This window comes from Pollachius pollachius (genome assembly GCF_949987615.1).
Source record: "Pollachius pollachius genome assembly, chromosome: 14".
NCBI lineage: Eukaryota > Metazoa > Chordata > Actinopteri > Gadiformes > Gadidae > Pollachius > Pollachius pollachius.
Window position 1 is genome coordinate 5,229,595 of NC_136947.1, and position 27,737 is coordinate 5,257,331.

The 27,737-nt window shown below is 46.8% G+C and overlaps 1 protein-coding gene across 1 annotated transcript; it reads right to left on the reverse strand.

Moving 5' to 3' along the window:
- On the reverse strand, window positions 1–27,684 carry eif2b3 (eukaryotic translation initiation factor 2B, subunit 3 gamma). The gene is given in 15 exon segments (XM_079750183.1): window positions 1–389; window positions 4,812–4,915; window positions 8,959–9,104; window positions 9,106–9,108; window positions 9,518–9,580; window positions 9,967–10,083; window positions 10,085–10,155; window positions 10,589–10,658; window positions 10,660–10,726; window positions 12,523–12,612; window positions 17,733–17,844; window positions 18,422–18,581; window positions 25,611–25,768; window positions 26,921–27,076; window positions 27,426–27,684. Coding segments are annotated over 14 exon segments (1,362 nt in total). The 5' UTR covers window positions 27,069–27,076; window positions 27,426–27,684; the 3' UTR covers window positions 1–336.
- Window positions 27,685–27,737: the final 53 nt, after the last annotated feature.

Here is a 27,737-nt window from a genome sequence, read left to right on the forward strand (position 1 = left end):
TTTAAAGTTTATTTAGAGTTGTGTTAAGATTCTTAAAACGGCAGCAGGTAAGTGAAAACTCTGAAACCAAAGAAAGGATCTCTGAATCTCTTGTATCGGGCTAAATAGAACTTGCTTTTTTTTTATTTTATTTTGACAGGATGTACAAAAAAATAGGCCTATGGGGAGCAGCACGGCTCTGTCCGGAGGGACAGAACGCCGGCTCGTGATTGGTGGGTTGACCGGTTCTCTGGTTCTCTGGTTCTCTGTTCCCCCCCCCCCCCCGGTGCGGGTCGGTCTGTGCGCTGGGAGGCGTGGCGGTGGCGGCGGCGGCGTCCGGGGCGCCATCCTGGGGTGCTAGATCTCCATCAGCTGGTCGCTCCCGACGATCACCTCGTTGGTCCTCTCGGCTGCAGGGCCGACGGAGAGAGGAGAGGGGCGTCAGACAGAGAGCAGACAGTACAACGTGGCATACGCTTCCAACACATTTGAAAAGTTTGTTGTTTTCTTCAAGCAAAACAAGACACAATCACGTGCGGGTTTGAAGTAGATGTGCGGTAACCTACACGAGAGACTACGACAGACCCCACTCGTCTGACAATAAACTCTCCCCCGTCCCTAGAGATACTACCTGCCCAACGGTTGAGCCCATAATATGATGGATCCATTCTTACGGATGAAACATCGAACTCGTGCAGTAAACCTTACTTCATCTAATCCGTCCCTCATCCGGTATAACCCACCACCAACCAGCACACAACTGATGTTCATAAATACGTCATGAAATCATAACCGGCTCTCCGATCCACGTTTACGCTCGCCTTTAACTTTCTCCCTCCATCCCGAGCCGTCTTGACGAGAGGGGAGAAGACTTCTGTTGTATCTAACCTCCCCCCTCCCTCCCTCCCTCCCTCCCTCCCCCCCACCCACGCAAAGCGGCCATGTTGATCCAAGGCAAACCGATGTGGAACGCATTAATGTTCCGTCCGCACAGACAGCTTTTTTTCGGGGTTGGTGTGAAGGAATCTGCAGCGGAGGGGAAGCGGTCCGTGCCCCCGTGTCGTTTGGGGGGAGAGAAATGAAGCATGGGACGGAGGGGGGGGGAACAGGAAAGGGAGGAGAGGAGAAAGTAGAGGGAGAGAGAGGACAAGAGAGAGAGGGGGAATGAAGACGCGGTGGGCACTGGTGGGGTCGGGTTGACCCTGTGTGTGTGTCTGTGTGTGTGTCCGTGTTTGTGTGCGTCCGTGTTTGTGATGCGTCCGTGTGTATCCGTGTGTGTGTGTGTGTATCTGTGTGTGTGTGTGTGTGTCCGTGTTTGTGATGCGTCCGGGTGTGTGTGTGTGTGTGTGTGCGGTGGTCATGAAAAGACAGCGAGTGGTTGTGTGGGTATGGAGAGGGACGGGAAGGGGAGCAGCGGTAAGGCCTGTAGGTGACCAGAAGCGCCTGTGATCGGGGGGGGGGGGGGGGGGGGGGTGTCCTAGGAGTCCCAGACTGGTGTGGTCGCCTCATGTGGTTACTCCAGCCTCAGAACATCCCGCCCCAACATCCACCCGAGCCCTGCGCCTTGGGTCCTGACCCTCCACTGTAGAGTCCTGTATGAGCCTAGGGCAGACATCATCTATAGAGTAGGATGCATCTAGGGTGACCGGATGTCCCGCTTTGTGCGTGTCCCGCAAATTGAGACGCCGTCCCGCGTTGTTATTGAGAGTCAGACTCGATTTTTGAAATGCGTGTTTTATAATCTGGCATTCATCAAATAGCTGCGTGACGAGACAGCAGTGATGGCTGTCATCAGGGAGCGGGCGGGCTGTTTGATCGTGTCAATCAACCCCCCCCCCCCTCGCTTGGAGGTCTCGCCTAGGGCGTCATTTCACGTACACCCGGGCCTGCCCTCATTGTCCCACACAAACGTCGTCTTTGTCCCACATCTGGTGAATTGGGATCTGGTCACCCTGGAGATGCATCCTATTTTGTGCGTTATAGAGCGAGATAGACAGGAAGGTATGGGAGATAAAGGGGAGGACATGCAGCAAAGGACCACGGGCAGGAATCGAACCCGGGTCACTGCGATCAGGACTAAGCCCTAATTTCACACGCTCTACCTGGTGAGCCACCGTGGCGCCCCCATACACCCTGATTGAAAGATCCATTAGGTTGCAGTCCGGCTGCGATGCAGACACCCATGTGGATCTAAAAGGCTTCACTGCAGGCCAAAGTGTGAGGCTCAGCGGAAGCGAACGCCGAACTCGCTGACATCATTGCATATCATATGCACATGTCGGAGGCAAATCCCTCTCCGGTTAACCCTCTAGACGCAAAGTTAGATCAAGTTCCAGGGGAGAAGTGACATAGCGTGGCACCATTACAGTACAATTATATTATTATTAATCGTCCTTGAGTAAAACAAAGCCAAGGTAACTCTATGTGAGGGGAATGGCAGACTGGAGTTGTCTTTGTATTGAAGTTAACAATAAAAACAGTTCCATCTCACTGACTGAAAAAACAAGGGCATTAAAAAGCCATTCGAAATCAATTAAAGGGAACAACATGGTATCCCAATACCATGTTGTTCATTATGATAGTATAATTATGATTATAGAATTATATTATATATATATATGTGCTGCTCGGTCTAGCCTGGACTATCTGGATCCAGCGTGGATTCACAGAACTGGGAGTGGACTTCCAGGGGGGGGGGGGGGGGGGGGGGTGGACCTCTCCAGCGGGTCCCCCCAGGGCCACGGACGGGTCATGTGTGCGTCTGCGTGTCTCTAGTATTTGCGTGTCTTGTGTATGCGGCGCGGCACCGTTGCCCTCCGTGTGTATTTGTCGAAGCGCCCAGAGGAGCAGTCTGTATCTTTTAAATATCAACACCTGACAGGCAGAGCCCAGGCGAGTGTGTGTGTGTGTGTGTGTGTGTGTGCAGCTAGCTGTCAGGGTGGTCTCCCTTCCAACAGCTTGAGGAGTAGTGGGTGTGTAATGCCTTTAGCAGCCTCCGGTCAGCGGGCTAGCAGGGGTGACGAGAGAAGACAGGGGAACGGACATACTGGAGAACACTAGTCACTATTATTGTAGTCGTATACGCGCACGCGCGCACGCACATGCATAGTAACACACACAAGCACACATACACACACACACAGAAACACACACGCAAACACATACTTCCACAAGCACATATATACTACCACGAGCACGCACACACACACAGATACATACTGACACACACACGCACACACATTCTTCTACACACATGTAAGTGGATCAATATTGCGTCGGGATATTCGTTGCATAACCGCGTCGTTTGCATTTCAACCAATTGCCGTCTGATCCCGCTGATGACCCCCTGGATGGTGGGACTGGCTGACTCCACATTACCTCCACCGTATCGTACAATAAAACCCTGGGCACCCAGGGCAAACACCCATGACGCATTATCGCTTCCCTGGAAAGGCGAGCGGACAAAAGACAGGAGGCCGTCCAAGATGAAGGCTCACGAGTCGGCCTCTCGTTCCAAAAGTCTCCTGAGATAGATTTCGCTTTTTGGCCGGCATTACTATCCCACCCCCACCCCTCCTTCTTCTTCCTGTTGATACTTGGACTGCTCTGTTGTTCCCTCAATTAGATTGTGCTCTGGTTGTGCGTGTGTGTGTGTGTGTGTGTGTGTGTGTATGTGTGTGTGTGTGTGTGTGTGTGTGTGTTGCTGTGATGGAGAGGTTACAGAGCAGGGCCAGAACTGGACCACCCGCGATTCAACAGGAGCGGCTTCCAGCCACACATGGGCATGCTCACCCCCCACCTCCAGCTCTCTGTCACACACACTTTATAGATGCTCACACGCAAACACACACACACACACACACACACACACACACACACAAACACACAGACGCACTCTGGAGTGAGATGTGAGGAGAAGCATAGACGGATCCACCTGAAGTTCTGTTGGCAGCACACCTCTGCAGACAACTTGTCACGGGGCCAGGCCCACGCGGACGGACAGAGAGGGCTGCTCACTCTGTACACACTGCACTTACTCTGTACTCACTCAGTACTAACTGAACTAAACCCGTACTAACTCTGTACTCACTCAGTACTTACTGAACTAAACCCGCACTAACTCTGTACTCACTCAGTACTAACTCAACTAAACCCGTACTAACTCTGTACTCACTCGGTACTAACTGAAATAAACCGGCACTAACTCTGTACTCACCCAGTACTAACTCAACTAAACACGCTCTAACTCTGGACTCACCCAGTACTAACGTAACTAAACCCGCACTAACTCTGTACTCACCCAGTACAAACTCAACTAAACCCGTACTAACTCTACTCACTCAGTACTAACTCAACTAAACCCGTACTAACTCTGTACTAACTAACTAAACTAAACGCTCTCTAACTCTGTACTCACTCAGTATTAACTCAACTAAACCCGCACTAACTCTGTACTCACTAAGTACTAACTGAACTAAACCTGCACTAACTCTGTACTCACCGAGTACTAACTCAACTAAACCCGTACTAACTCTGTACTCACTCAGTACTAACTGAACTAAACCCGCACAAACTCTGTACTTACTGAACTAAACCCTTTGCTCAATGTTACTGCACTGAACCTGCACTAAACTACACTTAACTTTGCACTAAACTACACTTAACTTTTGTTAACCTACACATAACTTTGAACTTACTGGAAAATAGATGTTTTCCATTCATCTACTGCACAGTTTTATGTCAGAAAGCCATTCAGTGTTAGTTCCTCATGATTTAAGTTTCGATCTTTCTGAACAGATTCAACTGCGTGTGTGTTTCAGTGTGTGTTTTACCTTCTGGCTCTATCCGCTGACCGTTGCCCACCAGACAGTACTTGAGATCCGCTCCGCGGCCGATGACGGCGTTACTGCAGATCACACTGCCCTGGATGTTACACCTGGAACACACACACACACAGACATCAACACAACCTCGACTAAACACAGACAAAGCAGTTTTTTTTTTGAAACGGGAAACAAAAGACACATGTTGTGTGCGTTTGAGTGGACAAGACAGGACAGACCCGTCATGCGGTACATGTGCAGGCGGTTGTAGGAAACACCACCGGCAACACACACACACACACACACACACACGCGGCCTGTGTGAACCAGTTATGAGCGCTTACACCCGAGAGCCCACCACTGTATACACAGCCTTTGGGTCTGTTGGCCGCTGGAGCAGCAGCTGGGGTTCTGGATGCCTTGCTCCAGGGCACGCGGACAGTGGGGACATTCATCGGGGTTCCCCCGTCCACAGACTCCCATCTGGTCAGCCTGATCAAAAACGCGAGCCGTTTGGACACGGACGGACTTCCACATCAACCCTCCCCGTTGACAACCTGATATTGGACCGGCGGACTGATGCAACGGCAGCAACTCGGGTTTGAGCCCCCGGATATGCCTGTGTGTGCGCACGTGTGTGTGTGTGTGTATGTATATGAGTATGCCCCTATGTGTGTGTATGTATGTATGTCAGTGATACTGTGCATATCTGTAATGATGCCTCCACAGTGTGTGCTTACACCAGCTTATCCCTGTGTGTGTGTGTGTGTGTGTGTGTGTGTGTGTGTGTGTGTGTGTGTGTGTGTGTGTGTGTGTGTGTGTGTGTGTGTGTGTGTGTGTGTGTGTGTGTGTGTGTGTGTGTGTGTGTGTGTGTGCACATGTGCCTGTGTGTGATCTGTGTGTGTGTGTGTGTTAGATGGCACCCGCCCTGTGTTAGGCTCCCACCTGGGCAGGCTTGGCCAGGGACAGCCAAGCCACAACCATAACATTCTTGGATAGGAGACAGACAGTCCAGTGTGCCTGATGTGGGGCAGCCGAGGAGCTAGCTGTGTGTGTGTGCGTGCGTGCGTGTGCGTGTGTGTGTGTGTGTGTGTGTGTGCGTACACATGTGTGTGTGTCAGAGGAGAACACATGTCTGTCTCGCCGAGGTTGTGACGCACACACACTTGGCCCCCCTCACACACCTCACACACAGGTTTGTATTGGCTTATTCTCTTCAGGTGGTTAGGCTGGGAAGGAGGGGGGAGGGAGGGGGGGAGGGAGACCGCCAGAGGCAGAGAAGGGGAGAGAGAGAAGGTCTGCCTGTGTGCAACAGAATTATAGAGAGGGAGGAAAGAGAGAGGCCGAGCCGGAGAGAGAGCGGTAGGTAATGCTGTTAGTTGGTGGAGATTACAAGGTTTAGGAGTTTTCAAACATTGGAAAAAAGGGAGGGGGGGCGAGAGAGAAAGAGAAGGAGCGGGAGAGAGAGACAGACAGAGAGAGACCACCAAAGAGGCCTTAGTACTGAAATACCACTAATTACCAACACCAGGGCTCCTGCTTGCCATGACCCCCACCCGCGCACACACAGACCTCGAAGCCCCCAATCTCCTCTCTAGGTTGACCCCATCAACCTCGCCCCCCCCCCCCCCCCCCAACATGCAGCGCTTTGTCAACAAGCCATGGTCAGCTCCAAACAATGAGGGCCAGAAATGCGAGGGGTCTCGTCGACATGGCCGGGCCCACTAATCCCCCTCAGACTGCCTCTCCACTTGCCTTCTCTCTCCCTCCTTCTTATGACCTCACACAGATGAAAAAGAAAAGAAAGAATTGCCATTTCTTTTAGTGCTAGCTAGCATGCACCCCCCCCCCCCCCCCCCCCCCCCCAAGCTCTCTCTTACTCTCTCTATCGCTCTGTATTTCTCCCTCTATTTCTCTCCCTCTCCCCCCCCTCCTTCTCCCCCCTCTCTCTATTTCTACCAAACTGCCTTTGTGAGTACACCTTTCGTGGACATGATGAGGGTCTCCATAGAAGGCTTGGGGGGGGGGGGGGGGGGGGGCGAGAGAGACAGAGAGAGAGAGAGAGAGAGAGAGAGAGAGGGGACTAAGACTTGGAAATAAGTGAAGAAAAAATACAGAAAGGATGGAAATTAGTACTTTAACATCCGCACTTGCTGTGTTGTGTGTGTGAGTGTGCGTGAGTGTATGGTAGGGGACCCTCTTTCCATCCGTAACCTTCACAAAGGCAACTGCTATCTACACAGCCCCACCTTTCTCCAGCTCTTTCTCTAGGTCCTGCTTACCGTTTGCAGAGCAACATAATAATGAATTACTTCAGACGGCTGGATCAAACTGAACACTGAGACTGAGCGGTCAGCATGTGGCGGTACCCTTTCATTTAGGGACAGTCTAGCTGCCTGTCTGGCCCGGGTAGGCAAACCCACAAGGGAAAAGGTGGACCACTGAGTTTGAACACCCTGCTGGAAATCAGCCTGTCGGTAGGTCCTCGATTACATGTCTCTGTATTCAATCGATTCTAAATGCGAGGCGATGTTTTCCTCCTTCTCTTCGTCTGAATACATCGACACAGCCGGGACGGGCTTCGTGTGTTTCAGAGCGCTGGGGACCCTCCGTTGGGACAGCCTGGCGGGTGCGAGTGGTTCAAAACGACATGGCTGTTTAATGAAGGTTTTGGATGTTACGTGTGTTATTCACCAGCCATGTGTTTGTTTGGGGTCAGTCAACTGGCTGGTTACACACCAATAGGTGCATTGTCCACCTGACGTTCTGCGTTTGACCCCGCGTTACACAGGAAACACGACCCTGGACCCCCAACCACTACCACCACCACACTCTGATGTCCCGCCTACTTGAACTCATCAAGCACACACACATACTCACACACACAATCTTTGCATAGCAATTTAAACGACTTCAGGCGACCCAAAAACCCCAGTTAGTAATGTCTGACGGGACAGATGCCGCAAACACGAGAAACGGGACAGTTTTTGTTTTTTTTAAACCTGAAATTAAGTATTACTTGATCGTCGACATAGTGAGCTATGCCATTGTATCTCTGTTACTCAAGTACGACCCCAATTTAGAGAAAAAGGGGCAAATTCAATGTTTTGCCATTCTTCCCAAAACACTATGTGAACGAGTGAAAATTGAAAACATAATTAAAAACATTCAATAGATTTCTGCCTCTATTTATGCTCTGGACTGCCACCTTATAGCAAAAAAAAAATTGAAACACATCTTTCATGCCCACCTCTGACCTAGGTTACTTCTAGATTGCAAAACACACATTTGTTAACACAAAGGGTGCGATACTTATTTTTTAAGAGATTTGTGCAGGTTGTATCTTTAAGGTTGCCAGGTGACAACGCGTAAATAAAACGGCCGCTCGTTGTCGTCTTGTGAACATATTCAAAAGAAGACAAAACAAACAATGGTGCGATGTTTGCTGGGTGATGACTAACAAATCCCGTTCGTTGACAGGAACTGCCAACGTTTTGGAACAAGATAATATTGTGATGGACTGTAACCAAGTGTCCCAGTCATGAATAAAGCAGGCAACCAGGGCTTATTGAGGGTAATATCCTCTGATGCAGACTGGTGTCGGTACAAGACGTTCCCACTGTCTGCCATTGGGCTTGTTGAGCACCCAGCATGCGTCTCCAAAACACTAAAGATCTGTTGAACCGAGGTTTGTGTTTAGACAAGCTTGGACACTACTGTTGTGATTTCAAAAGATTTCCTGAGATTCAACATTGGGCCTTCAAATACGATTCTACAATCATCCTTATAGTTTTAAGCCATTTACTTAAAATCACTAAAAAAAACAATTTTGTCAAGTGAATTGGAAACCAAGGAAGGCTTTTCTAAAGCATGTGCAGCGTCTAAGCTGTTTTTTTCTCTGGGAGCTAGACCGAGATAATAAGAGAATTACAGGAGATTAAAGAAGCTGGCTAAATGGCAACTTGGTTAGCACAAGACGGATTAGCGGAGAGAGCCATTTAGTGCCACTGCTAGCATCGTCCCCTGACTCATCAGTTTGGCTTTCCTGGTCCCGAAATGTGCTACCTAGGTCCCCGGTTTGCTAAAATACAGGGGAAACGTGTGTGTGGACATGTGTGTGTGTGTGTGAACATATGTGTGTGTGTGTGTGTCTCACCCTTCTTCTATGGTGACACCGTGCATGACGATGGAGTTGGTGACTTTAACTTTCTCTTTCACAGTGACGGAGTTGCCGATAGTAGACCTCTTGATGGAGGTCTTCTCTGCTATCTGGCCCCCTGCCCCGATGATGCTGTCCGATCCCGATCTAGGGGACACACGCACACACACACACACACACACGCACACGCACACACACACACACAGTGAGCGGTTGGGTTCATGAAACTAATTAGAAATCAAGTGGAAGCACTTCAAACAATGCAGGATACACATTGCTTCATAATAAATACCTCTCTGCAAAATTACTGACCACATGTTAACATTATGATTGGATACACTACATTATTCAATGCCATTTAAACTTCTCCCGAGATTAACCGCCGGCAAAATTAAAGTGTCTGCTCGGAAACATTTTCTTAATCTAGTGTCGAAATATATAAACACACGCGGATGCCAAAAGCGGGGAACTTGGCCGCCGCCGGGGTAGGATGTTATCAGGAGACTTTGATGTCTTCCTGGGAGACGTGGAGCCGCGTCAAGGACATTCTACTCACCAGACCCCTCTCGAAGACGACGGCAGAAGGGTGGACCGCCGGCTCCTCAAACAGCTTGGGGGCCTGGTGTGGAGAGGAGAAGGGGGGAGGAGACGTGAGTACATAAATACTTGATAGCGGCGACGGCGGTCGTGGTTGCTTTCACGGAGGAGGCAATAGGAGGAGGAGGACGGAATTCCTCCGGGGCCAGACAAACAATGCACAAAGAACCAAAACAAATCATGGAACGAATACGGGGAGGACGGGAAGAAAGAACAAAAAAAAAGAAAAAGAAAAAGAAAAATTGGAAAAAAAAAGTGAAGAATGACAAAGTAGCGGGAAAAAAGAACGGGCGAAATAAGAAAAAAAAATTAAAAAAGTACTATAAAACACACAGAAATGCACGCACAAAACAAAAGGACACAAATCCACAAACGACAGAGGGCCCCCAAACACAACGCGTCCCTCACCAGCCGGTTGGCCTCTATGTAGGCGGCCAGCGTGTTGACGCGGTAGCACAGGCCCTGCTCCATGATCACGTAGCAGCGCAGCGTCCCGCCGTGGTACGCGTCGCTCATGTCGCCGCGGGTGGTCGTTCCAGCAGGAGTAGTCCCGGGCAGCTGCAGCAACGGCTCGTTCCCGCGACAGAATGTGCAGATCTGGGGAGATAAGAGGGGGAGGGGGGGGGGGGGGGGGGGGGGAAAGGGGGAGGGCCGGGGTCATCCCTGCTTGTTTTTTTTCCCTTGTACGCGTACCGGTTGCCGTGGCAACAAGGCAGTCCCAGAAGAAGTCCGTACGGCATGAGACGCCTATTTCAAAAAGCGCTGTCGGAAGCGGGAACTCTTTGTCCGCCGTTGTGCGTGTGCGTGCGTGCGTGTGTGTGTGTGTCTGTCAGTTATTTTAACTGCTCTCTAGATTGCAATCAATGACGTTAACCTATAAGTTTGTGTTTTTTCACCCTTCCCTTCGTGCTTATGGAGGTCTGGGGTGGTATTGGGGTGGGGAGGGGTCCGTTGAGTTACTCACCCAGGTTGACGTCTGGGGGGGGGGTAATGGGGGTATGGGGTGGGGGAGTTCTTGTGCGTTACCCACCAAGGTTGACGCTGCCGTCTTTGTGTTTCTGGCTCTGTTCGTCTGCCTCGTCTTTAGTCGTTTGGCTGTTGGGCGGCCTTGGAGAACTGTTTACGCACCAGGTAGGGCAGCAGCTCGCCGCGGATGGACGAGATCGACCTGGGGGGGGGGGGGGAGACAGGCAGGGCAGATCAAAACACAACGCACAACAGTGTAACACTATACGTTTTGAAGTAAAATCAAGTGTAAATGCGTGAGTATTATGCCTTCGTGGACAGGAGAGTGAAGAGACACAGGAAAGCTGTTTGATGAAGAGAGAGGGAATGGCATGTCTCAAGAGACCGCAGGTAGGGAATCAAACCCGGTCGCTGCAGGTCATTCTGCCCTACATGGTTCGCACATCACTGGGTTGAGCCAAAGAGCTGACCCATCATCATGCCTTTTATAACCCGAGCGGAATAAGGTAATATTTATAAAATTGGGACTGCTTTATTTCTATCCAGAATTGCTATGCTAGTCTTTAATTGTGTGTGTGCAGCCGTTAATGCTGTATTATTTCTGTACAACTAGCCTTCATGGAAAGAGAAGGCATCATCTTATGGTTTCCGGGGAGTTTCTCATCTACCATGTCATTTCTATTGGTTTAGGAGGCTGCTATGCTGCATCTGAATGCGTGTCTGTTTAGTCCTTTCAAACCCTAACTGAGCTCAGGCGCAAGTATACTTGACATTATTGCGTCAAGTGTACAAGGCATAAAGAAGTAGTCAAAAAACAAAAGACTGACATAAATTAAAATTTTACACCAAGCAGTGTAACCTTAGCTATATTTAGTTTAATGCATCAATAAAATTACTCCGTAGTCGGCTCCACTGCAGTTTATTGGAGGAAATAACGCTGAATCATGTGTTTTTAGTCTCCCTCCTGGAACTAACTTTTTTCCCCCCTCTCTCTCTCTCTCCCTACTCTGAGTATCTCCCTCTACGCTCCCCATGCCTCTCCTTACTCTCTCTAAGAGATTAGAATTTCCATCTGAATGAGGGTCGAGCAACAACAGTTACCCTTTCCAGGGAAAGTGAGTCAGCTAGACGATGGGAGAGAATGAGAGAGATGGATGGGTATAAGAAAATACTTCATAAAAAGTAAAAAATGCCAAACAATGCCTTAATGATGTCTCAAAGATATATCAGATTATCAATAGAAAAATCTAAGCCCTTGGGATTGAAGGTATAGAAAAGTCCCTATTTGTTTTCAATCTTAAGCTTTGAGTAATACTGGTCCATGTTAAGGTCCTGAATCGAGTAAAATTGAAATGCATTACACATAAAACTAGAGTTTAAAAAATTGATTTTAAAGGGGCATCAAATTGGCATTCATGCTCAGGCAAACACGAAAAAACTTAATTATCTTTTTTTTGCGTACATAAAAAGATAAGAGCAACGTCAGCAAGGATCATTGTGAACTTCCCTTTGGACTCCTCTTCGGTAACTCTGTAGGATCTCTCAAGCCCTCTGCATCAGGATTGCAGAACAAGAACAGAGACCTGTGGTTGTACAGCCCCCACGCCTGACCAGAGGACTCCAGTGACGTCAGCCCACCTTGGGGGCTAAAGGCCCTAACAACCTGCTTCAGTGGCAAGTAGTAAAACTAATCATCACCTCTCTCCAAACACCCGCAAACAGGACCTTTTCAGGAGCGGACACGCCCTGCACAACCGTTAAACACTGCCACACCCACCCATACCTACCCCAGTGTGTGTGTGTGTGTGTGTGTGTGTCTGTGTGTGTGTAGTGTGTGTGTGTGTCTGTGACTATATGCGTTTTTGTTTGTCAACCATTTATACCTTATGCTTGTTTGTTTTTGTACATTTCAACATGTGTGCCCTTGTGTACCGATGGTTGTTTCTGAGAGCTTAGTACAGCATGGGAGCAGAACTTCAGAGTATGGATCATCCCTACTTGTTCTCAGCCAGGAAGTCCACCACCGACTTCTTCAGACAGTAGAGATGGGCATCCACCAGGCCGGTCTTAATGTGCATCCGGGGATGTCTGGTGATGCGCAGAGGAAGAGAGAGAGAGAGAGGGAGGGGGAGAGAATACATGTTAAAAATCACAAATGTTAATAAAAATGTTATACTACACACAGAAACCCATACGCATCAACAGATACGCGCTGACACACATATGCTCTGTAATTACGTATTTGCAGAAGAAAATAAATCCCAATACAATGCGTGTCAGTCTGAAAACCATAGTCAGTCTTTTTAGTGTATTTTTTTTGTTTTGCTTTCTTTCATCGCTCACTGTTTTGGGTTTGCCTGCAGACTTCCTGCCCCCCCCCCAACCCAACCCACCCCCCTGTTGTATTTTACTGCTGCCGTTTAATATAGACCTGGAGCCCAGCATAAAACCCAGGAACAGGACCAAATGACCCATCTGTCTTGTGTCCCTCGTCAGCCTGCCTAGTTCACCTGCGGTGCTAATGCCAAGGCATCGCCAACAAGACTGGTTTATGTGGGCCCTCAGTTCAGGAACACACCCACACACACACACTTAAAAATCCAAGACCATGTCAGGTATTTTCTTTTTATGTCCATGTGACATTTATGAAGCGACAGCTAACATAGAGCGTACCGCAAGTCCTTCACGGCTTTTCACCAACCTCGCCCTCCTGCACTCTGTTCTGCCGCACAGGTAAAGACACTAAGCTTCAGTATTAGTACGGATATTTGAGATTTTGTTTCACCTAAAAATATATATATATCAATACAAAACTGCACGAAGGTATGATCATTTTAGTTCCTATTGCGTTCTTATTACAATATATTTGGATTATTTTTATTGTATAAAGTGTAATCATGTTGAAGTGCTTACTTTCAGTTTTTCCCAAATCTCTCCCTCTCTCTCTCTCTCTCTCTCTCTCTCTCTCTCTCTCTCTCTCTCTCTCTCTCTCTCTCTCTCTCTCTCTCTCTCTCTCTCTCTCTCTCTCTCTCTCTCTCTCTCTCCCTCTCTCCCTCCCCCTCTCTCTCTCTCCTCTCTCTGGGTGTGGTCTCTATGTGCTTCCCGGTGCAACGGGTCCAACCGTGACATACTGACTCAACTGTGTTGCACATGTTAGTGTGTGTATATAGACGGCTGAGAAAATAATCTGCCAGGAACACCCATGCGAGCGTGTGATGTCATTGTTTGGGGACCTTGGGTGCAGGACCCTGTGCTATCTAGCGGGGAACGCTGGGATTGGAGACGGAGGGAGGGAGTGGGGAGAGGGGGGGGTGTATGTATGGTCTGTCTGTGGATCTGTGTAGACATATACGTAAACATTGGCGTCAGTGTGTCTCGGTGCATCTCCGTGAGAGTGTGCACAGGTGCAGTATGGAGCAGTAGATTAGGACGGGCGAGGATTGATCTGCACATTTGCAACAAGCACGACCATCAGAGTTTAAATCGCAAATTGGATATCCTTCATCAAAAAAGGCCCCAGGGACCTTACTTGTTAATAACTGATACAATTCAATTTTGTCGTCAATCAATCATTGTTCAGCCCACAATGTCAAGTGTTTTGCAATAAGCAGTTCAAAAGATTACAAGGAGAAACAAATGCTAGCCACACGCCGTTGTTTCCTCATCGATGGCTCTGCGGCAGCAGAGGAAAATGTAAACAAGACTAGCAAGTAAACAACTGAAATGGCAGAAGGTGTCTGGACCTGTAGCCCTATCCCTATTCCTCTGACAGCGAGGTGGGCTGTGTGGCGGTTGTGCACAGTGTATGGATTGACGAGGGAAGAGGGCCTCTGAAGCACAGCCTCAGGCTAGAGATAACCTGAACCGCAGAGTTATTAACTTACTCCGAGAACGACTACCGAGGTCCACAGTGGTTGGAGAACAAAAGCGCGCACACATGCGCACACACACACACACACTAATGTATTTTAATTACCACTAAGACCCAACAGCAGACTATGACTCAAACATACCAGGGTGACTGCAAATGCTATCATTAACAGAATGGCTTTCACTGCACACACACACACACACACACACACACACACACACACACACACACACACACACACACACACACACAAACAAGGCAAAATTAGGGTGACTTGTTAGCCATGGTATGTAATTACTCCCGACAGTAAAATAGGGGGAAATTTTCCCTTTGTTTTTTTGGCCGCTCTAACTAATACTTAACTTACTAATACGTCTATTTAAGAGCGAGTTAATTTATCTTTGGCAAACGCAATCCCACTTCTAGATACCGTGCTTTGGTTACACGATGTGGAAAAGCACAAATAAAATCACAAAGACAGTGACGCAACAGAGAAATAGAGAACGACCCTGAGCCTTTAGTGTCTATTGTATCTCACGTTCGTTACGCCAGTCAACGTTAGCGGTGTAATTGTTCCATGTGGACGCCGACTGACTCGACTTGGTGCTGCTATTCCCGGGGCAGGGACGCATTGAGCAGGAGTCTGGCCAAATGGACACCGCCTCAAACAAAGACTCACACAACAGACGGACGTAATCAGAAATACACCGCACAACAACTTATATGGAGCTGGGACTATTTTTGGAGGGGATTGGGAGAAGCAGCAGACAGCGGGAGGACGGTTTTTCGGAGTGGTTTTACGAGCCGTATTCTCTCGCCACGGCGGCGAGCTGGCAGGAGGTTGTTGCCGTCGTTTCATTGGTTCCCCTGACATGCAGGGCGTGTTTCTGACGTCACGACACCTGGACGGTGAGGAAGTGGCGAGGGAAAGAGGCCGTGTTTATAAGAAACAGGAACCGGTCGGTGAGAGGTATTGTCAGGCTTAGACATATTGATGGAGGGATCAACGATGTCCAAGATGAGTTGATGTTGTGTTGCCGGGAGAGGGCGGGAGAGCAAAAGAGTAGAAAATGAATATATGTAAATAACTTAAGCCAAAGACAAGACTGAAAAGAGGTAATCTACTTTTAAGACCAACAACATATTTAAAAAGAAAACAAACACTTGAGGCAAAGAGAAGAACGCAAGCAAAATGAATAATTATATTTGTGAAAATAGAACAGGCTAGGGTCCTTTTGAATTCTATTTTCATCAACGTAATGTAAATGATTATGTATTCAAATGTCCGGTTAGGAATGCACATGTGTGGTCATCACGGGAGCATGAGTCTATACGTAAACACTCTTTACATGGATATGAATGGTAAACACTGCACGCTCGTGAGTTCAGAATCATGACCTTATCAACTAGGAAGTGCTGGCCCGCGGCACCACTGTGGCTCCATGCATCTAGGAGCAAGCCAGAGGCGGCCTATGGGCTATAAGTCACTGTTAGCGCTGAATGTTTAACTGTGAGCTCAACATGTTGCCATAACACTGTGACAATGTGTGAGCGGGTGTATGCGCCTGAGTGTTTTTCCTCTATTAATTTCCTCCTTGTTTTAGAGTAGGTCTGCACCAGCGATTTCCCTGTGTGAGTCCTAATTCGGCTGTTTGAGTGTCCAGTCCAGTACTTGCTTCCTGATGTTTTAGTGTGTGTGTGTGTGTGTGTGTGTGTGTGTGTGTGCGTGCGTGCGTGCGTGCTTGCGTGTGTGTGTGTGTGTTTGTCTGAGACCAATGTGAGAACCAGGCAAGCAGCTGCTCTAACCCATTTCTTATTGGCCAGAATTTACAGTGGCTCTGGCTCCATGAAGTATTTACGAGCTCCCAAAACACCTAGCTCTCCCACACACACACACACTCAAACGCACGCACACGCAAACACACGCTCGGACACACACAAGTTAAGAAACTAACATTACCTCACAACCTCAGACTCAAGCTTGCTTACACACACACACACACACTAACCATGCCACTACATTACCACACACACACACACAGACACACACACACACACACACACACACACACTAGGGATTGTTGTAGCAAACTGTTAAACAATATAATCAAGCAACAGAATACAATTAAATATGAAAAAAACGGAGAAGCCGTGGAATGATCTATCATTTAATGATATTTTACTGTACATTTGACTGTGAAACCATATCTTGGTTGATTCAGACCATGGTTGATAAATAAAAGATAATCTTTCTGTTAACCTGGTCTAATAAATGAAAAGTTGTATTCCAACTAACAGACATCTGATATTACTTTGAAACACTGATATGTGTTCTTTAAAGCAAGTAGCGCAACTTTATTACGTAACATTAGGGTCCAAGATCCTTTTGTGAATTGTGATCCACCAAAAAAATTTTGATTGAGCTGTTATCTCTGACAAAGCATTTATTCTGCCTTAATTAAATCCCAATAGCACTTATCTTATACGACGTAGATAATCATCAAATTATTATTTACCACATCACACCTTTATCCCGGGGCTGGTTTAATTTCCTAGGACTGTAACCTTCACAGAGAACCTCTGCTCCTGTTGTGGGGAACAGATCTAATCTGAAGAGCTCCTGCGGAGATATCACGGAGCAAAGGCGCAGAAGGTCAGAGAAGAACTGGGACCCAACAAGTCCCGGCTAGCAGGCAGAAGAAACCCACCCACCTCAACGCACCAGACATAAGCTCAAAAACAAACCTCTCTCGTGGATACAAGAGGGCGGAAGAGAAAGAGGTGAAAGGAGTTGTTTTTAAAGGCAGCCGGGCCACCTCTGTGGTGGTCTGTGAGGTCTGAGCGTTAAGCCAAAGCAGCAGGTCTTGTATAGACTGGTGGATAATGCACGAAACGAGTGAGCAGTGTCCAATCCCCAAGGGAGACCCCCCCCTGCCCGAACTCAGTGTGAGGCGGGGGCGTGCAAAAGCATAAACGAGATTGGCATATTTTTGATCATCAATTTGGGCTTTTACTATTCATCCTGCAACTGTTAGTCATAACGATAGGTCTTCCTCAAATGTTAAATAGCGTAGGTCGTACTTTTGCTTGTTTTTGGTCACAAACCTATATCTTATAACTGATGAATCCTCCAAGCATGTCTCGAGAATAAAAGATTAGAAATTTATTAAAAAAAATGTAAAATTTATATTTTAGGATATTTGAACAAAAACAAATCCTGCTTCCAACCCTACCCAAGTCATTACATATTACTTTGAAAATGTTTGATATTTAGATTTTAAATGTCAAAACTCCACTATACTATTTTCTTATTTCCATACCACCCCAAACGACTTACTTCCTCATGATGGACTTCCTAATCGATAGCCCCTCCTCCAAATCTGCCTCATTGGCCATAAAAAGCAGTCTCTTGCCCGATTCATCAACCCCCACAAAGTCCCTCTGTTCGGCTGGAAAACAAACAGAAAGGAGGAAAATAAAGTTAATTTAATTCACAATTATCCATGTATTCAATAGTACTCGCTTTGATGCAATTGTATACATTGTAGTTGTTCACATAACTACAAGACTTTAGTGGGAACAGCAATCGAAAAAACGTCCTTTAAATCTTAAAAAAATATCAAAAAATTGAAAAAGGCCTAAAAGTCAGCAACCAAGAAAAATTGATGAGTTGTGAGCCGGAAGTATTGAACGGGTACTATCCAAATTTTAAAAGTGCATCTTCGACTTGGCTGCCACCAGATACACGCCTTTGGATTACAACATTAACTAATCCTGTGATGTACCCTATCCTTAAGGCTCAGTTATGGTTCCACGTCAACGCAACGCAATGACCAGGCAGACGCTTCGATGCAGTCGTGAACCTGTTTCGGTTCTGCGTCGGGTGAGGCCCTTGCGGTGGACGCAAGGAGGGCCCGCAAGGACGCAATGGGTTTTGTAAAGCCCCTTGCATTGCGTCGACGTGGAACCATCAACATTTTTTAGTTGACTGCTACACACCAAACTAAAGATTGCGGCGTGAGTTACCAGTCTTCTTCTTGCCCTTCTGCCCGGGGATAGTCTCCGTGAACTCGTGGGCCTTGCTCATCATCATGGCCAGCGTGGCGTTGTGCGCCCGGAACAGGTCCACCACCTCGTGCAGCGCTGCGTCCGTGATCAGGTCACAACTCATCACCAGGATGTCTGTCTGTAGGTCAGCGGAGAGAGAGAGAGAGAGAGAGAGAGAGAGAGAGAGAGAGAGAGAGAGAGAGAGAGAGAGAGAGAGAGAGAGAGATGCATGCAAAACATTTTATCAGATTGATACCACATACATTTCTTAATAAAAGGGTCTGTGTATGCTATATGGGCTCCTCTTGCCCACCAGTATGTAGTAGAATTTGAATGCATTCTTTAATTGCGCACGCATTAATTTAACGAATGAACACCTGCCCTGTAGATTGGATTAGATTATTTGCCTACTGTATAAGTAGTAAAGGTTAGCTCGTTAGGGCAGAGAACATGCAGGAAAAGATGCATGAGTTGAGAATCCAGCTAGGACACTCTACAGAGCACAGATGAGTTATCGTCTAAAACTGCCTATGCATATACATGCATAGGCAGTCTGCATTTTTCCGGAGCAGTGACAACTATCTTAGCGAGCACAGCTTTTGCTTTGCGTAAATATTTGCACATTAGCACATTCTGAACTCACAAGTATACAAGACTTCACGTACACCTGTCAGGGCGTAAAGAGCCTGCCCTATGTGGATCCTAACGACGCAAACAGACCAGTAAAGGGATCTGTTCAACGCACAGAGTTTGGGGGAGAGACACCGCGAAAGACAAGGGTAGCAAGATGTGTTGACAATGAAGAAATTCAGCATGTGAACCTTTCATGATGTGATCTTGTGACGGTGCAGGGGCTAACAAACATGCTTACAAACACACAAACACTGACTGATACCCACAAAACACACTGGGTGAACTTGACCATTATGCATTTTGTTTCAGTTTTGATTTATGTTGCAATTCTAAATTGCCCACCAATGCCTAGCAATAATCTGAATAAATCTGAAAAAAGATTCTACTAACTATAAGAAGAAGCCGAAAAAGGAAAAACAAAATAAGGGATTGTTAAAAAAATATATAATTTTTTTAAAAAAAAAAGGTGGGAAGAGAGGAGCAGGGAGCTGTGGAATGGGAGGTGGGGCCCCTCAACAGCTGGACCTCAGTTACCGGCCCCTAGCCAGGCCCCAAGGCCCGCTCCGGCTGGCTGACACTGCTAGCTAGCCCGTGACAGCACACCGTTTCATACTGCACTCTGGGCACGCTGAGCTCTTATAGCGCACACACACAGATCCCCCCACACACACACCACTACACACACACAATATAAACAGAGCCAGACAGAGTATAGGAAAAACACACATGGACAACAGATAACTGGCCAGTATGCCGTTTCGGGAATCCACAGTAGCCATCCCCTCCCTGTAACCAGTTATTAAACTGGATATTTAGGTAAAGGCAGCGCTTCCCGTAGTGGAACAGATCCTATGGATGATGTAGCGTGGAGCATAAGGGTCTTTTGTAAGAAAATACAAAAAGGGTCCTCCATCTTTAATTCTTATGACTCGGTTCAAGATCGAAAAAGCTGGCGTCGAGTTGTATCCATGAGGGGTAGTTCAGGTTTTTATTAATTAAACCCCCCCCCCCCTGCCCCCTTACGAAGAGACATCGTATCCAACCAGCATTAGCCACCCTTTGTATTCAAACTATGGAATCGGACAAAAGGGAATTCCATGGAGCAGGTTCCACAGAGATAGGGGGCACACGGATGGCGGCCCAGAAATAGAGCCACACTTACATGAGACGCACTAACCGGCTCCCATGGCCGGGTTAAGTTTCACCGTGTTTACGTGCGCTTGAGTCTCCATTTGGTGGTGCAATGACAAGCACTGTCAGCAGGCATGCTAATCCTACCATTAGCACCAGTGGCCCCAGTGACAGATACAACCGTATATACCCTCCTGGAGAGAGAGAGAGAGAGAGAGAGAGAGAGAGAGAGAGAGAGAGAGAGAGAGAGACTTGAAAAAGAGGTCAACTTTAATTGAAGAGATAGAGGGCGAGACAGGACAAGACACTAGAAAAAGATAGAGAAAGGCAGCTTTTATTGAAAATGGAGAGATAGAAAGAGAGCGAGAGAGAGAGAGAGAGAGAGAGAGAGAGAGAGAGAGAGAGAGAGATTCTCAAGGAAGGAAGTGAAGGAAAAGGTAGACAGGAAGAGAGTTGTAAAAAATAAAAAAGTGGACCAGTCACAGATGAGGTAGAAGAAAAAAAAGCTTCAAGACTAACTGAAGCACACTGACTGAAGGGATTAAAAATATCCCTCCATTCAATATCAAAAGCTCAAATAAAAATCTGATTTCAAATAACCCCCAAATGAACACATTAACCCATACAAGTAGTTACAAATTGAAAAATAATCCAACCAGTCATCGCTGGGAATAATAAAAGAGGAAAAGGAACAACATTTGGTACACATTTCTGAATTCAAGGCCTAGTGGGCAATGCTACACAACATTACAACATGCACTAACACAACACAACACAACACGTGTCCTCCACAATCAAGAACATGATATTTGAAGAATCAGCATTGAGCCACATTGAGCTATTGACGTTGCAACCTCCAACTGCACAGGTTGGGAGATCGACATCCCATCCTGTGTCATGGTGCTACAATTATTAATAAGAGACGATAACGATCTAGCAATGGACATAAGAGATTCATCTCAGATAGGAGTCCAAGTAATGGCATTTAACGTTCTCCTGGCCAGGTATGGAGGTCTCCAGGGCGGGTATGGAGGTAACACAGCCTGGTCTGGCCCACGCTGAGACAGGAAGCCTCCGCTGGAACGACCGAGGAGGTGTCTGCGGGAGACCAGCCAACACTGGCAGTCCTAGACCTTTCGTCTCCCTCCCTCTCCCTAACCCTCTTCTTTCCTGTCGTTCCATCTATCTCACTCACACACACATACACAGACACTGGTCAACACGTGGGGTGGAGAGATAAGGTCTGTGTGCATCTCACTCACACTCACACACACACACACACACACCGTTTTGCGGACGATTCCACATAAACACAAAGTCACAAGTGGGAATTGTGCAAGATTTAGTTGGTACCCCTACATGGCAAGTATAAAACACAACCATCAGGCATACAATCACATGCTGATTATACAGAACACAAACACACACACACACACACACACACACACACACACACACACACACACACACACACAACTTAGGCGACAGCAGAGTGGAGTCAGCTGGAGAGATAGAGACACTTTAACCTTTCAACAGCGATGATCGTGGCTCGACCGCTCGGGACCACACACACAGGAACTCACACACACCCAAATGCGCGCGCACACACACACTGCAAAACCTTAAGTTTACAATACCACATTCCAATGATAGATAACACCAGTTGAAAATTGTCAATAATGTTGAAAATAAATACATTCTGTATATAAAATGCTAGTGACCCAAGTTCAAATGAGATGGTTTTCAAACTTTACCGTGAGAAGATTTACAAAATTTGGGCTGGCCGACCTAGCAATGAAGATTTGCTGGGAAAACGATAACCAAACCAAGGTAGAGTCAAACAGCATATAACCGGTTTGGTTATAGGGACATCCATCTCCATTTAATTTATTTACCATTGTTTCCAGAATTAACTCATTTCGAGGCAGCAGACACAACAAAAGCTAACGTTCTTATGTTGCCATTTTTTTTTTCTTTGCAAAAACATCCTAAAAAGGTTTGAATGCCAGAGGAACTGTGCAAACGTTGGCATTTGAACAACTCCACGCCAACAAAATAGAGCGATCACAGAAATGTGGGCCTTTGATCACTGGACTGACCAATGACATCACTACCTCCCTCCGGATCACCATTAAGAACAACATGTCAAGAGGAGGAGAGCACAGTGAGCGTGACAGAGGAGATAACAGAAGTGTGCGCGTTTATGTTGACGGTGGGGGGGTGGTAAACTCTTACTCAACCATGTCTCCTGTGTCCCACAAGGATACAGGCTTTTTTCTCCCTTTCCCGTCTCCCAAACCCCCACAACTCGCCTGTGTCACTGTTACCTGGAGGACAGGATCCATGCACAGTTTTCCATTGCAATCTACTATCTTTCCTCTGCCTTCCTGTCCTAAAACCATTTAACTGCCTGCCCTAGTGAGAAGCTCCGGGATGTAATAATGGAATTCCCGGTTCGTTCAGCAACTCTCAAAAAGAGGTTTAGGTCTGGGGGAGACAGAAGCCACTTATGCACTTCCATAAGGTTGAGCCGAAGAAGCCAGGATGTAATGCGCAGAAAGCTTTACGCAAGCAAGAAAAACGAAAGGAATGTCAATGGAAAAGTACAAAGCTCTCAGAAAAGCCTCTCTTTCAATAGGTTAACCTCAATAAGAAAGAACCGTTTCTTAGCTTAAACATCCATCTAAATAAAGACCTCGCCGCTAAAAGTCTGAACAGGACGAAACGTGCCGGTGACAAACTTTCCTTCGGGTAAACCCGTGACTCTGCCTATTCATTTCAATCCCGACTTGAAGTGTTTGGTTTGATAAGCCGCACCAAATCCCCAATACGGGATGCCACATTGTGTGCGGAGATGACTGTGTATCGGTGTTGTGTGAGTAGGGATGAGCATGTGTGCGGACGGCACCGGTGCTCCGAAATGGACAGCGTGAGTGATTTCTATGCAGGGAATTTGGCACTCCATTGATAGGGTCCTTCACTCATCACCTTACAGTGTGTTTGTGTGTGTAACTCTAGTCCTCTAATCTAGCCCCCTGATCGGGGGGATTAGGGATTGGACCGTTCTTGGCGGGAGCCTGCCCAGACTCGTCGCACATTTGTCCGTGTGTACGTTTAGGGCTTTCTTACGTTATGGTTTTGTTCATGAGCTTTTATATTTGTACCATACAAACAAAAAAAGAAAAAGTCAAGCCTGCTTGTCTTGACAGGGGACATCTGGATTTACTCTAAAAGCAACATGCTAAAATGTCATATTACTATGATGTGCATCTTTAACCGCTCACTGTAACCGTCGCAACCAAGGCCCACACAGCTTCTTACTTCTTATTTATTCTTCTTAAAATGCATCGTGAGTTCCAATAGGATCAACGAGATCCTAATACGCGTAATAATCAGCCGTGTTCACGAGCAAAAAACGGTAGCACAGAAAAACCAGTAGAATTGTACCGTACACAGTGGTGTCTCACTCAAGAGGGGCTTCCAAGCGGCATACTACAAAAGGTCTCTCCTATACACTGCCAATTCCTTCCATGTCGTGCACCCCACTAAAAGCCGCCACAGGTCCACACGTTAATGTTTGATAACCAAACATACGCAGGCAACGCATACGCATGCACCGATGCTTGCCCCTGGCATGCGCAGTGACATCCCCTCTCGACAAATGACCACGAGGAACCAATACATTTTGAATGGGGGCGACCTTTTGGTACTGCAGACAGGCAAGACAAATTCATGCAGTGGAACCAGACTGTACATGTTCAAGCAGTGCTGTTCTCCTTGTCACATTTTGGCCGGCTTCATGCGACAGATGCACTGGAACGGTTACTTTGTACGAGAGATGTAGCATGGAGGTTATTAAATGCAGCTCGCACACGCAAACCATTAAAACGTGGGGATATGGTACTCCAGCATAAGGAAACCTGCTGTGCATGCTTCATACTGATTCAAAAGCCACCGCAGTTATTTCAACAATAGCTTTAGAAAAGTGTCAAACATAAACTCCACTTTTCCAAGGGGACAGAGAGCACAGATCTTGGCCCATAAGTAATGGATGTATAATAATGGATAAAGTATTATTGCTGATTTCTTTAAACAACATTAGGAGATTGCTGCCATCTATAAGAAAGTGATATTCAGGTTGCAATATGAACACCCTTATCTTTGCCATCATTATCCCCAGGCTTCAAAGCAGCAATATGCAGGGGCCAGGATTTAGGGGATGGGCGCTCAGGGAACAGGTTGTGCTCAGCGGGGCTTTGATGTGCCAGGGCCCCCTTGATTGCCCAGGGCCGTGGTGGTGGTGCTGTTGCTGCACCTGCTGCCCCAGCCTAAGTACCATATGTGTTACTGGATTCCTTGGTTAAACAGCTTGTGATTATGGGCCTTAACCATGACCTCCTCTGTTTAGAAGGAGAGGGGGGCAATGCCACTGAGATGTCTGACATGGTGTGGCGTGGGAGAGAAAACGCAAGCACCTTTGGCATGTGCCATGTGAGGGAATACACAATAGTTCATTCTGGGTGGGCACCGATAAGTGTTTCTTTCTTTAACTGGTAGGGGTATGGGTTCCCACGGACTAAACTGTCTTGGCTGCTTGGAACTAGTCATACCCTGGCGTTGGCAGACTTACCTGATGTTCCAACTAACCAAATTATGGCCACGGATAACTTTGATTTGCAACTCGGAATAACCACTTTTTCATGCACTGAACACACAAATAGGTCCATGGATGTGTGTGTCTGTATGTATGTGTCTTTGCATTCGTGCGTGCGTGTGCCGTTTAGATTTTAGGACATCCCAGGCAACGGTAACATGTAACAAATGAAGAGCAGGCTTGCCCTGATGCAAAGCACTCTGTATTGCTTCCTCCGAATTGCCCCAACGGGCCTCAAACTCGGCCCCTCTTTCCTTCCACCTAGCGACAGCGTCTGAGCCCACTTGATTATTGGGACGGGAGACCGATTCCTATAGTCCAACGGTTGTTTAAACACCCTAGTGCAGGGGGGCCCAAATTCTTCCCAGTGGAGGGCCAAAATGTAATCGTGGGGAGGCTCGTGGGCCAAAATTTAAATTTTTCAGTATATTTAGTCAAATATGTGGGAGGCGGCTGAACAGGATAGGAGCTCAACAGCGCCACCCTACCATCAATGTATCACAATGTTATTCTAGGGTCAGGAATGGAAGTGCACCAATAAATAATATTCAATGAGAGCGAGCGCAGATTCCGAGCGCTGATGGCGGAAAACAATAATATATACAGTGTGTAAGGCGCGGCCCAAATAAAATCGGTCCCCAAATTGGGCAGCCCTGCCCTAGTGCATTGTGTTTCTTATTTGGTTACAACTTGAGTTCATTGCAACCCCACTGCAAAAACGCATAAGAAGGGGGCGAGGAGAGCGCACACCTTGATCTTCTGCTGGACGTGGCGGAGAGCGTCGGCGGTGCCCATGTCGGTGTCCTCTGGGATACACACCACGTCCAGTTTCATCTTCACCTCCAGCTTCATCTTGGCGTCCGTGCTCATCATCTTCTGCACCTCCTTGGTGGTGATCACGATTACCTCTGCAAACACAATGCACAACCGGTGTGTCGCAGAAAGCACGCAAGGAGACAGGAGCAGTTAGGGTTAGGTTCGTTGCTCAGGGACACCTTGTCAATCGATTGAACCAGCAACCATCTGGTTACAGGTCAACACACTCCACGGCCTGAGCCAAGTAGCCAGTTTGTCTGGGATCTCTAGGAACTTGAGCGAGGTCCAAAGCCACACTTGCAACGACAGCTTAATGCCATAGGTGCCGCCAAAGAGAAGAAAACTGAAATCTTCGAGATTACCACTTTGCACTACATTAACACTCTGAAACACATAGAATGGGGAATTTAAAAGTGGACATCACCCCTGGGCTGTAAGGTAGGAGGTCAGTCAAAAATAAGTAAGCCAAAATAGCAGCTGAGAGAAGCAAATTCTCAAAGACAATATAATATATAATAATATATGTAAGACTATTAAAAAAAATAAAACATTTAACATTAAATAAGTGGATGACTTTGAGTTATCTATGAATTTACTTTTAGTGATCTATGTGCAACTCAGATTTAAAGTACTTGATATAAAATAAAGTGCACTTTCATAAAGTCTAATCTACGAAACAAAAATTGGGTAAAATTGGCTGGGCCTGTATTTTTTAATCGCTTGTCTGCAAAAAATGTCTTCCCTCCTGGGCTTTATGCTCACTATTGCTGTGTAAGCATAGTTAAATCTAATTACAAGACTAGGCTGTTTAGCTGCATGTAGTAAAATGCTCGCCACACATGGGGATGTAAAACAAAAAACTACTTTTTAGACATTTTCTGTTGGTTGTTTGCTACCATACAATAACAAAATCCACCAAGTGCCTCAACATCAATCATTTTTTGGAGCCCCTACATGTTGCGCTTCAAGAGATAAAAAAGGAAATGCATTGCAAAACGTCGCTCATGATGTGTTAACGGATATACTGCAAAAATATACTGTAGTACTATATATACTATACATTCGAAATGAAAAGATTAATAGTGTGGGGGGTAAATGGGTTAGGGGTGACGCGGAGAAGTAGATAAGCCTATTCTTAATTGCCTTCTAAATTGTGTCAAGCATTTAGTATGCAAGCATCAACGGATATAATAGCTCTTAACAGCCTGAATGTAGTAGATAGTATGATGCAAGCTAGCGGTCACCTTCGAAGCCCACCCTCTCCAGCAGGTTCAGTGGGTACCACATAAGAGGCTTGTTGCCCACTGGCAGCATCGGCTTAGGGGTGTTGTACGTCAGATCCATCATACGAGACCCCCCACCAGCTGCCATCAACACAGCTTGGAGCTCCATCGTGTCTCCTGCGGAGGGACACATCGGACATGGAGACTTTGTTTAGACAAACAGTGTGTGGTTGTTGTTGTTGTTGTTGTTGTTGTTATCTAGCCTACCATGTTGGCAGTTTGTGTTTGGGTTATTACTACGTTCGTCACATTGCCAGTCAAGCTTTTCTACATAATTAAATACATTAAATCATCTTTGATCAAGCCTCGCTGTAACCCTAATAACTGGAATATTTTCAGATGTTTGGTAAGTGCTGGCAAACATTTGGAAGCATCAATAAACAATGTCAATCGCAGAAATGTACAACAATGATAACTGCCTGCGGAATGGCTGTATGTACATGATTGTGATTGAATGTCCACTTACCTTACAGTGAGCCTCGGGGGATGGCTTCTCAATACAACGATAACGACCGAGAAACATGCAGTACCTGTCACTTACAAAATAGCACACACTAACTCAATAGTAAAGAATAATAAACGCTATTCTGGAATCGGCGATTATTCTTCAACGCTTTATATAGGAAGGAAAAACCGGTGCAGTTCTTAAAACTATGGATGTGTTAGTTTATTCTGTATATATTTAAATTCTACATTCGTAACGTGAGCTAATAGTTAGCATGTATGATGACATCAGTGCGTCAAGTTAAATCCGTCCGTGTGAGAAGCTGCCTACACC